We start from the raw sequence: 14,442 nt of genomic DNA, 5'->3' as shown, positions 1-14,442 counted from the left end.
CTTGATGAGATGGGAATCGCAATACAGCTGCATTTCTAGGTCAGGTCATGCAGAATGTATTCAGGAAGCAAGATTCAGCATGGTGAATGATTAAATATGCGATACACAGCGTATTTGCATTCTCCCCCTGACAAGCTTGCCATCTTGTATTAGTCATTATACATCTGCAAAAGTATCTTACAACCTTGGGGTGTTTCTGTTGTCTGTAATTATAATCTTTCATTTGGAAGGGAAAACCTACTGTCAGCTGCTTTTGGGAAGCACCAAATCCACTTTAATGCTGTGAAGGCTTTAATTTGATTTCTGTTATTCTTTAGACACAAATATTGCCCACATTCTTTGTACAGCACGTGTATATGTAAAGGGAGCAGGCTTAGGATTGAAATATTCTATATTTAAACATACAAAGACAAGGCCAGGCCCTTCACAACCTTCAGAATAGGCTCAGTTAGTTGTGCAACTAGCGGGCCAGACTGGGAGTGCAGAGAGCCGGGAAAGTGTTGGTGTTTACACTTCTAGCACGGGAGCTCCAGCTTTAGCTTGACGGTCGAGACGGGCTGGAGCTAGCTGGTTAGCATGCTAACTACTGTGAAACAACACACAGATCAAAACTGTTATTTCCTCACATTCTGTTGATAATCTTAGCATTTTTTTGCTACCCAAGACTAGTCTTACCCACCTAGTTAGTCTGTTAGTTTTCAGCAGACGCTTTGATAACCCTTTCTATGAAGCCCATCTCTGTAATGCATTATGAACACACTTATAATACTTTACAGTGTGCCTATAGCACCGTATTGTAATTGTTAGAAGCACTCATGAATATTCATAATTATTTAACAACAAACATTATCAGACCAATGTCCAGTATGCATTATAGACATTTGTATATTGTAGTGCAATGCCCCCTATAGGACCCTACAACCAACTTGTAATGTATTACATATGCCTAAAACACAGGGATTTAACTCAATGAGCACTTACAGTAACTTATAATCACATTATAAATTATGATATGATTATAATGTATTACAACTATGATTATTTTAACACAGTGTGATGCTAACAAATTAGTGCGTGACCAGCAATTCTGAAATAGTGATGTCTGACCTAACAGATCACCATCAAAATATTTCACGAGTTATGATTATTACTATAAAGCATGTATGAGTTCTTATAACTATGATTGTACAGCACTACAGGTGCATTATCGTGCATTAGGAGTAAGTCCATAATGTCACAATGTCACAATGCATTACAGACATGAGCTTCATAGAAAGTGTTACCGACCGACTCTTTTAATGTGCACTAATGCGACATAGCCCCTGCTGAAAAGTTGAAAGGACACTTTCATGCGGTGCACACACAGGCACACACACACGTGCATGCATGCATGCAGACATACACGTGAGAGCCATCCATCCCCATTACAAACATTGACTTCTATCCAGCACCAGTCAATGGCCTGCTGACACAGATCAATACATTGGTCCTCGGGCTAAGGCTTACATGTTAGGCTTGAAACCACCCGGAGTCACTAGAGCAGAAAACTCCACTAACACACTGGCATAATGTGATTTAAAATGAGATCCCTGGCAGCGTGTATGCTTTTTTGCGTGTGTGTGTGTGTCTCGATATGAAAATGAGCTTCACGGTGAAAATGCTTTTTCTTTGGCTTTTTTCAGCAGCGGGACAGTTTCAAGAGGCTCACAGGCAGCTTAGCAGAACATAAAAATAGCTTCCCTTGTTTGACAGGAGAACTCTGTGTGGCACCCAGGTGTGTTTAGACTGTAAGCTTTAGTACAGCAGGGGCAAAATCTTTGACTTTGATGTCGCTGGTTCCAGCATGCTGCTTCAGCCGGCTGTCTGTCTGACACAGTAGGTGATGTGTTTATAAAGAAAAGGGGTGTGTGAGTCCAATGCCCCACAGTTACAGCTCATAGTTTAACTTCACAAATAAAACATTCATATCTGTTTGCTATTGAGCTCAAGCAGAGTCTCTAGATATACTTTATTCATGTAGCTGGCAGCAGCAGTGTGCCAGTACTGAAAAATGGATGAGACATTTGGGAAGACCTTCCTCTGAATCAGCAATTCCCCCTGCAAGTGTGGTCCTCGAGCCTCCGTAAGACAGTACAAGGACAGCAAAGTAGCAGTAAAGCTTCTCTGTGTGTACGTCTCAAATACACCCCCCACACATACAGTATTACACCAGCATCCATCTCCCATCGAGGTCTCCGCGGCAGCTCAGAGGGCACCGTGCTGAATCTGGATGCGGTAGATCTCTTGTGTGGTGATGTCTGGATGCTGACAGGTTCTTCCCTCGTGGGCCAGTGCAGAGTGATGGATGTGCTGGAGGCACTTTCCCCTCAAATGTGTTTGTGTGAAACACTGTGACTGAACTACAAGTGAATAACCCTGTACCTCCGAAAGGCACAGCATTTTGTTATAATCAACCGGCAGATTACCAGAGGCCACATCAGCCTGCAGGGTTATTCTGACAGGTAAGCTTGTTGAATTTTACCTGAACTACTTCAGAGATCCCTGTAAGGGGAAAGTTTTCCTCTCTTCTACTCCTGGCAGGTCAGATTTACTGAAGTGTCTGGTTGCTGTTATTTAAATAGAATTTAAGCCTAGAATAAGTATTTAGCTGCGCTTATAGGCCTATTGGAGTGCTACTACAGTGCTTCCTAACCTCACTGTCAGTGATGTATCACACCTTCTGATGAATATGAGTTGTTATACATATTTAACGATGATGTGAAGCACATTGTCCTAAAATGTCTGTCTTTAAGTGTAATTGTTGTAATGTTGTTGTTGTTTTTGCCCTACATTTGCCACAGACACAAAACACATTTCCTAAAGGATACTAAACGAAAATAACTGACTAACAACCTGCAATGTGTTGCAAGACAAATGTGAGGGTTTACAAAGTAATTCATAGTACATGAAACAAGACAAATGTTTATGAATGTTTAATGTTTTGCTACTCAGTTTTAGATTATTTAATTTTTTGTGTAACTTTTCTTTGATCTGTGCTTTTTTCATCTTGTGAAATACTGGATCATCTCTCCTCTTCAGCCCTAAAAACACTTTAAGATTAAGATGAGACAATCAGTTAGGTCAAACTTGTGGTTAAAAACTTATGTTCTTCTTATGATCTGCATTGTCTAATAAATTACCTGGAATGTTCAATAAATTGAGTTAGCATCTACTTTTAAATACCTGGGGGGTTTTAATCGATGACCGCTTGACATCAACCTGATTAGAAAAAGGCTAAATAAAATAAATGTTAAAAGGACAAGGACATATTCTCTCAGGGAAGCGGAGAAACAAGCAGATGCTGCTTCATTTTAGAGATTAGCAGATGAAAAGGTTGGGACAATTGGTCACCAACATAAATGACAGCATAGGTCACATCAAGTCGACTTAACCAAGAACATTTATCAAAGCAGATGTATTGCTTGTATTTGGCTTGTTCGTGTACAGTTTGTACACTGTGAGAGCAAATGGCCACACATAGCAGGTCTTTTTCATTGTAATCTGAATGGTGATTACATTATTGAATAATAACTTTTTTACTTGGCTTACCATGTAAGCCAAGTAAAAAAGCCTCCTCAGTTTCCTCCATTAGTGACTGAATAATTTGACTGTTCAACCTCATTCCGGCCCTTTAAGTAGATAAAAAAACAGAACATTTGTAAGTTTAGCCCTTGCTGGATGTGCAGGCCTGCTTACTTTTGTCATAGTTGTGGCTATGTGGTTTCATGAGAGAATGTAATGACAGTCAAGATAATTAAAAATACTGCTGTGTGTTTGAACATGAATAAAGCTCAAAGAATGGAACTGGGTGAAAGCCCTTGTGGATCAGTGCAACAGAGGGCAATAACTTCAGCCTGTGTTTGTGGGTCACCATCTCCTAAAATACCATCAATCCAACTAGGCTTCAAATGCTGCTAATGGCTTGAAATTGTTCTATTCTGGAAATTATTAAGGATCAAACTGGATTTTAAAGGTATTTAAAAGCGGGATGGGGATGAGATCTGGCTCTTTGGTTATATATTTAGAATAATAAATCAGATACAAGATCAGTAAAAGGCTGCAAATTAAAAGTGCAGAGTGTCAAAGTACACTGTGAACCTTTACAGGAGGGTTTGCAGCTTCATCATCCGGGTCCTCTGAGGAGCTGAAATGTCTTCCATTATATGATCCTCCTGTGTCTAGTAAGAAGAGTGTGTTTGCAGAGATTGCCTCCAGCTTTCTGTGTGTAGAACCTTTTATAATACACACGATGGCAGCAGCACTCCACTGACAGCAGTCAGCTGCTGAGTCATCACTTACCCTAACATTTGTACTGGTTTCGTTAAAACTCCTACTTGATTTGATTTTCTTATTCATTCTGTTGTAATTGTGTTTTAATACATTTTTGTGCCTCGTAGCTCTTTCAATTTGACTACTGTAGAACAAATGATCTTACCTGTGTGTGTGTGTGTGTGTGTGTGTGTGTGTGTGTGTGTGTGTGTGCATGTGCTTACTGTAGATTCTTCAAAATGTAATTACAGAGCTACTGTAAACAGGTACTCACTATGCAAAATGGCCCCTTTTAGAGCAATGCATTATGGAGCCTTAAAGATACTTTTGTTAATCTTACTAGTGCAGTGCCTGTAGGAAATATGTATTCCTATAGAAAAGTGGGAGGTTAAGTAGCTTTTTCATGGATGGCCAAATGAGGCTGTGTTTGAAGGTGGGGCGTCAGGGATATTTAGGTTTGTTGTGAAATCTGATATTCCAGGGTATAATTGGCCATTTTTGACTATTTTTGATTTTGCCATTATATTTCACTTTAAAAACTATTTACTTGGTGTCATTATTTTCAGCACAACCTCACATGTGTGACTGTACAGTAATTTTTTTATTTTGACATACTGTATTAACACAATGGACCTAAAATCACAAAAAACCCATAAAATCAAGTAGAAAAAGTTAGATTTTTTTACTGTGAAAACCACAAATATGTTTAACAAACCATTTTTTATTACTTATAATGCAAATATAAATTGTTGTTTGCTAAATATGTGCATACATTTTAAAAATTTACAAAGTTATATGTAACTATTTACATTTAAATGCAGGCAATGCTCAGGTCTGCCTGTGCTCCTTCCAGCTGAATGAAGAGCTGCACTGCCTGCTCCACATTCAGCTTCTCCTCATTGTTTTGACTCATTAAACAAAAAAACGACTCCACTACTCACTAAACACACTACACCAAGCACTACATAACACACTCACTACACACTCCAAACACGCTAAATGTCACAAATCTCTCAACTCTCAATATCGCTGTCTCTATCGCTGTCTCTACACCGACCGTCGTTGCCTGTCAATCATCCACCTCTGTCCCTCCCACAACTTCCCGTTCCTCAACAACCAAACTTGCTGCTTGGACACTTTCGTGACAAAAGCCCATTTTTACCATTTCTTCCTGCGCCACACACAAAGCAAACGTGATGGCAATGTTCGCGAAAAAGCGTAGCGGACATTATTTACCCTAAATCCGGTTTTGGACGTGCTGGTGGGTCCGGTCCGTCGACTCAGGAGGTGGGCCGTGTGGGAGGGCAAGCAGCTAGCTACACACGAACATCCACAGATTCCGATTCCACTTTGATGTCCGCGCATCTCCGGATCTCCTCAGGCCCGAACAGACTCGGTCCGGAATCTTTCAGTGGCATTAATCCACAACAGTCAGTTTAGATGCACAGAACAGAACGGGACTGAGCTGCTGGCAAAATCCCGGTCCAGCTCGCGCCGCTGCAAGTATAAATCCGCTTGTTTCTTAAGGTATGTCGTGGGCTAGAGCTCTGCAGTGATTGGCTCTGGTGCGCATGTGACTGTGGTGGCTCCGGTGGACAATGCTCGCGGAATTTGTAAAGCATTTATGAAATAATTTATTAAGGGTATCATTGCAGTCCAAACAAATCCTACGTCACACACCCTTGAACCAAGCAGCAGCCATGTTGAAACTCTCAGGTCAGTCTGATCCTGATCCGCAGAGATATTTGAGGAACACATACATACACACACAGACAGACAGACAGACAGACAGACAGACAGAGATTCCTTGCTTTTATAGAGAGATGAACACAAGAAAATAGTTTTTGGTTTCTCAATAATTTTTTTGGTATAATTCTTAGTTTGTCATATGCACAATTCTCCAACAATGCTCAGTTGTATGAAAAAGAAAACCAACTTAATGAGAAATCAGAAGAAACAAATCTAAGACATTAGACATAGTACAATGCTAAATTAAAATGTATAAATGAAATACGATTTATTAAAAAGAGAATAAAGTAAAATATAAATATGGTGCTGTGGTAGACAAGTAGTGATAAAATGAATACACTAACAAGTGAAAATGTTCTCATTCTGTATATTCACAATGAGAACAGGATGTCCATAAGTATATAGACCGTATATATAAAAAAACATCTTTTTATTTTTGCAATTACACAATTTTTCTAAATGTACTTAAATAAGAAATTTTAGCTGTTTTGAAGATTTCTACCAGATACCACCGGAAGTGAAAGAGTTCCATATCCGGGTCGAGCGATGTCTACTATGACGGACGGCTAATGCTAATGCTAATGCTACGTGCCGAGGGAGAACGGTGCGTTTTAATGGTTTATTAAAGTTTATCAAATGGCATCTCAGGTCCCCATAACCGTCAGAGCACCGCCGACAGCCGCCAGCTCTGCCGCTCTCCGGGGGAAGAAACGTCCCGGCAGTCCGGCTGTTTGTGCCGCTCCGCTGGCTGCCGGGAGCAGCAGCAGCAGCAAAAAGAAGAAAGGACCGCTGACAGCTCCAGCGACAACACAGACACAGACACAGGTCATTGATTCATCTGTCAATTAGAGTCCGGATCGATCATTTACACTCTACTGTATGGACTATTCTTATTTATTGAGCGGTCATGTTATTGGTTACACTGTTCATGTCTGCAGGGAGCAGCTGACAGTAATGTAGTGTGATGACTGATAACTCACGTTAGAGGGGAGATGAGTGAATTAATAAATAGTAGGCTAACTGAGGTGCTTTCTGTCAAAGAGAGGGACAAAAGGAAGAGACCTCACATTGTGGCAAACCCTGACACATTTACGGAAGTAAGAAAAAGATGAACTTAAGGCTTCCTGAATTGTGTTTCCCCCATGGTAAGACATTATCTTGAGATACAAATTCAAAATGATCAGATAGAAAGTCAAAATTATAAGATATAAAGTATACTTTATATCTTATAATTTTGACTTTCTATCTCAGAATTTTTCATTTCTATTAAAAGTGAAAAATTCTGAGATAGAAAGTCAAAATGCTGATAAAATGCAGTATTAGTGGTTGTTGGTATTAATGACCCCCCCTAGATATGTATTATTTAACTGCTTTCATGGGAGCTCAATGCGAAAATATATGTAAAACTTCAAAACTATCTGATATATTCAGTGTGTTTTTATTTGGGATTGACTGATATGTTTTTCTAAGGACCATAACTGAATAAAAAAAGCTGTTCTCAGATGAAAATAAGGTCACCAGAACACTTTTTGATGCCCGAAAGGTGGCAGGGTCTGCCAAATATAAACAAAGTAACAACAGTACGAAATTGTGTTGTGAAAAAGAATTCATCAGTTCGGGTTTTTCTCCTCTGATTAAAATATTTTCCCCAAAACTACGTAGTGCACCTTTAAGTAAACACGAGCTCGGTGTAAAATCTGAAATAAGTGTGTTATTGTAAGAGTTACAGAGAGCGAGTCATTCAAGTGTATATTTGTGTTTCATGTTACACTGTGTTTAGCCAAGAGTCGTCTTTGTTTACATTCAACAAACACGTGATACAAGTAGCTCAGAATCAGACGTGATAGCTGTTTGTCTGAAGAGGTTTTGTCTTTCACGTTTCATCAGGCAGCAGCAGTGGAGCCGGTGGCTGAGGTGAAGGCGGTGGGAACAGCTGACAGCGCTCCGACCGTCGCCACAGAGTCCACAGCAAAGCCTCCGCCGTTCAAAGACCCCACGTTCATGGTGAGTGACTGTGTCCATCTGGGTCATTGAGTTTATCTGCTGCTGTCTCTTGTCTCTCACTTTCTAACCATTTTTTTCTCTCTAAATCTTGGCAGCATTCTGGGATCGGCGGAGCAGCAGCAGGTAAAAAGAACAGGACCTGGAAGAATCTCAAACAGATCCTGGCTTTGGAGCGGACTTTACCCTGGAAGCTCAGTGATCCCAACTGTAAGCTTCTGTATTTAAGTTCTACCACATCTGTGTTTATATTTTAAATCATATTAATGAAAGAGGCTTTATTTTTATGTTGTCGCTGTATAATATTTTTACACTATAAGTGAGACTGCAGTGATGACTCTGAATTACTTTTACAAGAAAGTTAACAATAGTAAAGCTTAATCAGCTGTTTCTGTGTTCACAGACTACAGCATTGACGCCCCTCCCTCCTTGAAGCCAACCAAGAAATACTCTGACATCTCTGGGCTTCCTGTCAGTGATCACTTGACACACAAAATCCTCATTGCACAATTAACAAAATGGCTTTAAATTCACAAATAAATCATAAGCTGAATCCTCTCTCTCGTCTGTCCTCAGGCGAACTACACAGACCCTCAGACGAAACTACGCTTCACATCCTCTGAGGAGTTCTCCTACATCCGCCTCCTCCCCACCGATGTCGTTACGGGCTATCTAGCTCTGCGAAAGGCGACTTGCATCGTACCCTGACAGCTGAACAAGGCTTGAGATCTGAAACGATTTCCATCCAGAACTGAACTCGTGTCAGTGTAGGAAGCTCTTGGGCCAGCAGAGAGACTGAGAGAGCACAAGCTGCTGAAAGGACGGCTGCAGCTCACAGGCTGGACACTGCTGAATATCTGCACTACTGTCTCCAAGAAGATGAGAAGATGTTACTGTGTGACAGAATCAGTGCAATAAATGTGAAATGTTTGGAGTTTTTTACTTCTTAAAACATGGAACATGGAAGTGATGAATTCATTCAAATGCCAGTAAATCAAATTGTATTTTTCTTATTTGTTAAAAGACATTTCCTAGTGTCGTTTATGATGTTTCTTATTAAGTGTTCCCTCCCTCTTGGGAAAGTTGACAGCTTGAGCTTTGGAGGACAAACAGTTGTTTCTCAAGTATGAACACAAACACTGCTGCCCGGATGCCCCCTTGTGGTCAAACATCTGTTTCCAGTGGGGGGAGAGAAAAGTAGCAAAGCTGTTGGAAGATGTTTGTCTACTTCAGATGAACTGTTTTCATAAGCAGCCTGTTAAAGCCAACTTGAAAATGAACCCTGAATAAACATATGCATTTCCTGTTAAGAGGGACAAAATTACTTGCTGAAGTTTGTTTTAGTCACACTTTTGGGCTGTAAAATACGACTTTTGACAATCGAAATCCCACACCAGAACCTCCACACCTGCGACTGTAGGCCAGCGTGTCTGATTCTTGGATCTATAGTCATATGCATCAGCCCACGTGTATGTAAGCTATGTATATGTAGCTGGGCCAAGAGTCACAGAGCAGGACTGATTTCACGCGTGTCGTATGTAAATGTAAGAATCGGTTCCACATGCTTTTAATTCCACAGCTGCATCTGATACATGATTTGCTCTCTGACTGGTGGAGTAAGCGCGCCTCATTAATCACACATGGCAGGTGTCCAGGATCATTTCCATGGTGGGTTTTACGCTTTCACACACAAACTTGATGAATGAGGACCAGAGCGCTTCTCGTGCGATTGATTCCTATTATGCACAAACAAAGAATAGAGGCACTGGAACAATTATTGAGGATCAGGAGCTTGAGTAAAAAAAAACCCTGCGCCCTCAATAAGTCTACCTCTTTAACTGGCAAACTACGAGTCCCTCCCTGCTGCGCTTTCCAGGATAATAAATAATTCTCCGGCACCTGTTCTTTGTTAAAGCTTTATTTACATACAAAACACACTACATGGTCGTCTTTATTCACCACAGCCCAGCTCTATGTGTTGCCATTTACGGATAAAGGATAAAGCAGGTCATATTAACAATAGATTGATCCTATTAACAAAAACTATATACAGGTTTATTCAATACATTCGTATGTGCCCTAAGGTCCCAAAATCTATTAAAGGGGACAAATTATGCTTTTTCATTTTTTTCTTTCCTTAAAGCCCCTGTACGGAGTTTTAAACTGGATATAGAAAAGTCTCTGGTTTCTGCTGATGTGTCTCTGTTACCTACAACAGCAAATGAGCCCATCAGCGTGAAGATACGCTATTTCTAAGTAGTCTAATTCTATACCTCTGAAAGGCCTTGGTCGGGTCGGACCACTGACGAAACGATTTACGGCAGTCAGACCGGAACTGACGACATTCAGGATACGGCATAGCTGTTTTGTTGCTACGCTAGCCAGTGCTAACCGAGCTAAAACTTTTGTCATGGCTGATAATGAGACAAAGAAAAGAAAAAGAATTCGAACCGAAGACCAACGAAAGGCCAAGAGGGAATCCGATCGAGCTAGGGCTAAAACACGGATAAACATTGGCGATTCCTTCCAGAGATGGAGAGAGTTGCGGGGCTTGAAGGGAGGGTCGGATCCAGAATTTGCCCGATTCCTCCTAGACAGGTTTGTACATTTTATTTCATTTATGAAATGTAATGCGGGACGTAGTTTACAGCAATACATGAATTTATGTTGTTACAACAAAGCTGGCTAACGTTACCACTAGATTAGCTCTAGTTACTACACTCGTGAAAACGACAACAAACGTCTTAGATCACGCATCCATTTCAGCTGTGTGTATCAGCCCAGCCGACCTGCAACGATGCATCGGTAACATCCTCTGTCATTATAAATGATTCAGTTTCTTACTTAGAACAAAATATCCATCACAATCACTGTGACTTTGCTGTAACGCTAGCTCTGTAGCACCGTGGGTAATATATATAGCTGGGAAATTTCAGTGCAACAGCAGCATTACTTTGTTTCACCGGCGGCATATTATATTAAGTAGAAATACAAATAGACACATTACCTCGTCCATATGCACGCTGCAGATAGCTGCTAAAAAAAAAAAAAAAAAGTTTTCAAAGCAAGTCCCGTCGTCTTTCCGACGTTTCCAAAACAAATCTACACGCGCCGTCCAGACAAACGTCTTCACGACAGTGGGCGCTAGAGCTCATGGTAAATGCAGTCTTCATTCCGGCAAAACACTACCGCTTTCGTCCAGCGAGGCCGCCAAAATCAACACTAAATGAAAAGTCTGTACAGGGGCTTTAAGTGTTTTATTGTCCATAGAAAAAGATCTTGAAAGTTAAAAAGTCCAACTGAAGCCCCTCTCACCTACAGAAAACACTGCTCCTGAAACAACTCGTCAGTAGCTCCGCCTTTAATTCTGTGACTTTGTGACATCACACTACATCACATATTTGTATAATTTATGCCTCGCGGCTAGTTTGGCATGCAAGAATTGATTTAGCACAGCTGCTCTGTTGTTGTTAGTGGTGCTGGGTCAGTTATGTGTGAGCTGACCAATCAGAGCAGGCTGGCTATTCGGGGGGGGGGGGGGCTTAAAGAGACAGGAGCTTATCAAGCGTATCAAACAGAGAGGGAATGAAGAACTGCTACACCGGACAGTATGAGAAAACTGATGTGTTTTCTGAGCAATAAAACAAGTAAATCTGTTCTAGCAGTGACCCAAAAGAAAATGATGAACCTGGAAAGTAGCGTAATATGTCTCCTTTAGAATAAACAGAAATAGATGACACTCTTTTACAGGGCGACATGTTGCAGAAACACAAACATACAGTAGTTTTTCCCTGCAAACGAGCAGCCGTTTTACTCACGCCTGAGTGCTAATTTCCCCCAGCTCTGGACTTTTAGCAGAGCTGATGAAGGCAGTATAGTATATCTATGAGAGTCAGACCAGCATTTCCATTCCTGCTGTGGCATCAAAACCTCAACGTAGTGATTAATGAACAGTGCCAGGGCTTTCTGCTACCCAAGCACCAACCCACCAGAGTGCGTCTGTGAGTGTGTCTGCAAGCATGTGTGTGTGCGTGCTCTTGCGTTTTTGGGCATCATTGCCACGTTTGTCCAACTAAAAAAGTGTACAGTTTGTCTTTAGGGCTATTACCTTAAATCAGGATTAGATTAGTATTTAACGATTGAATGGTATCATTTAAAGTCCTGTGATATGAATGTCTATCTTTAAACATTTATTGCATTTGTCGTGCTTAACTGAGTCTATCTGATACAAAACACATGGAAAAACAGAGTAACATGCACTACATGAGCCAAATTCAACTCCTCATGTGGCCGACAAATCCTGCATGTACAGCTGTCCTTGAAGTCACACTGTGTCACCACCTGGGTGCGCCAGAGCTCTGTTTATTCTGCCATCCAGCCTGGCTGAGTCCCATAATGAGTCATGTCAGGTCTCACACTTTGTGTTCAATTGTACTGCCTACCACACATCAGCAGCTGATAGCAAACACTACCAACCAGTGAAAGGCTGTGAAGTGTTTCAAAAAGTACCCAAAAGCCACACTTGAGTAAAAGTAAAGATATTGTGCTGAATTATTAGTTTCTTAAAAGTGAATCACCCATACGAATAGGGCTCAAGCAGAAGCCTTAAAGAGCTATTGCATAGTTTTAGAGAGGAAATTCAAACTCAGAATTTAAAAATGAACAATATTAATGAGGTAATGATACAAACTCAGATATTGGCTTTTCCATAACCGAATAAACAAGCTGTTCTCAGAGGAATATAAGGTCCCCTCAAAATTGTACTTAGTACAGTAAATGTATTTATTTACATTCCATTACCGGTCATGGTGAAGAGGCACAATACAATCTAATTTACCATAGATATTGTAAACAATGTTAATGTGTAGCTGCCAAACATCATCATAAAAGTGGCATATACACTTTATCAAACACTGATTTAAGCAGGCTGATCACAATCACTACACGTTTCCGCATGGGCACAAAAATGGATGTAAACAATTCAGGACCAGAGTTCAATCACATAATAACCGTCATTATAAATTGATTGTGATGTGCATAAACCAGCTCATCTTCCTCTGATGGAGGATTTGGCACCTGCCGCACTTCACAGGATGTGTATTTTCAGAGAAGACGCACACACTGACTGATGAAATCAATGAGTCACTCCTCTGCTGATAATACTTTCCAGACGATACTGGTATACTTTGCTGAACTTGTGCTGGCAAAGTTTCTCTGACGCTGGGGAGATTTAGCCGGTGAACAAACGTCATGTTGGTGCTCATTTAGGTCCTCTCTGCCCGCAGGTTTTTGTCATTTTGCCACATTTTAGTGATGATGGAGCATCTGTGCTGTTTAATGACTACAGACAGTAATGATGTAGGACTGCTTCTTCACCTGTTTGTCGTTGGGCTTACCGACTGACTGAAGCATCATCATTTGACAAATGAAGCTTCTACAGGTGTATTTTGGACAAATGAGCACATTTGATTTCCCTGAAGTTACTGCTATACGAGCAGATCAGATCCACAAAGTTGTCTCGACTGCATAAGCACAAGCCTTTGACAAGAAGTTTGGGGTAAGCCGTTGGTGGGAGCCATGTTGCATTAATCATCTGACATGTCTGATTTCTTAAAATATATGAGAAAAATTCATGAGAACTCTCCTCAAATGTCAAGTCAGAGAAATGGACTGCAGCACCGGCTCTGGTGAGCTGATCGATAGACCGACTCCAGTGCCTGCTGAGGCAGCAGGGGAACTTTCATATTTATGTTTTTGACCTATTGGAACAGCAGAAGTAGCATGGTGAACTTATTTACTCCCTGCTAACAAAGTAGTATCAGTCGGAATTTGTCCGATGCTAGTTCGATGTGCCATCGGTGATTTCTCTTCAGCAGTTAAGGCACAGCGTTTATGGTGGACTCGGACTGAAGAAGCTCCAACATGACACTGATCAGCTAACGCAAAAATGTTAGCACACCTAAAGACATGTGGAACGATCAGATTTTTTAACGTTGGGAATGATCTTCCCTATGAGTGTAAGCAAATGAGGACCAAGCTTTAAGTTGATGTCCAAGCAAAGACATCTAGGAGAACGGAGGACTCGTCTGCACAATGTAAAAAATACAGTTGTGAAGATCTGCCAAGAGATGTCAAAGGACCACAGTTCAGAGTTGCTTTAACGGGATGAACAATTCCTTAAAGCAACAAAATGTAACTTCCTGATAACTGTTTGTTGAGCCTTGTCCGCAGATCATTAAATAGTGATGCTTTGGTTGGCATCTCAGGTCGAACACCAGGTCTTGGGATTAGATTAAACAATCAAATATTTTTATCCAGAAGTCTACATTCGGTTGTAAACTCAAAGCATCAGGAAAATATCAACATACGAGGTTGTGATACGTA

The 14,442-nt window shown here is 40.8% G+C and overlaps 1 protein-coding gene across 1 annotated transcript; it reads left to right on the top strand.

Annotated features, from left to right (window-relative positions):
- Positions 1–6,570: 6,570 nt before the first annotated feature.
- On the top strand, positions 6,571–9,382 carry LOC115566713 (INO80 complex subunit C-like). The gene is made up of 5 exons (XM_030392663.1): positions 6,571–6,882; positions 7,945–8,061; positions 8,157–8,268; positions 8,462–8,529; positions 8,635–9,382. The coding sequence occupies exons 1-5, from the start codon at positions 6,694–6,696 to the stop codon at positions 8,764–8,766; spliced, it is 618 nt and encodes a 205-aa protein (XP_030248523.1). The 5' UTR covers positions 6,571–6,693; the 3' UTR covers positions 8,767–9,382.
- The last annotated feature ends 5,060 nt before the right edge of the window (positions 9,383–14,442 follow it).

This window comes from Sparus aurata, chromosome 17 (genome assembly GCF_900880675.1).
Source record: "Sparus aurata chromosome 17, fSpaAur1.1, whole genome shotgun sequence".
In the NCBI taxonomy this organism is placed as follows: Eukaryota; Metazoa; Chordata; class Actinopteri; order Spariformes; family Sparidae; genus Sparus; species Sparus aurata.
The sequence above is the reverse complement of the archived record's forward strand: the minus strand, read 5'-3'. Positions and strand labels throughout refer to the sequence as shown.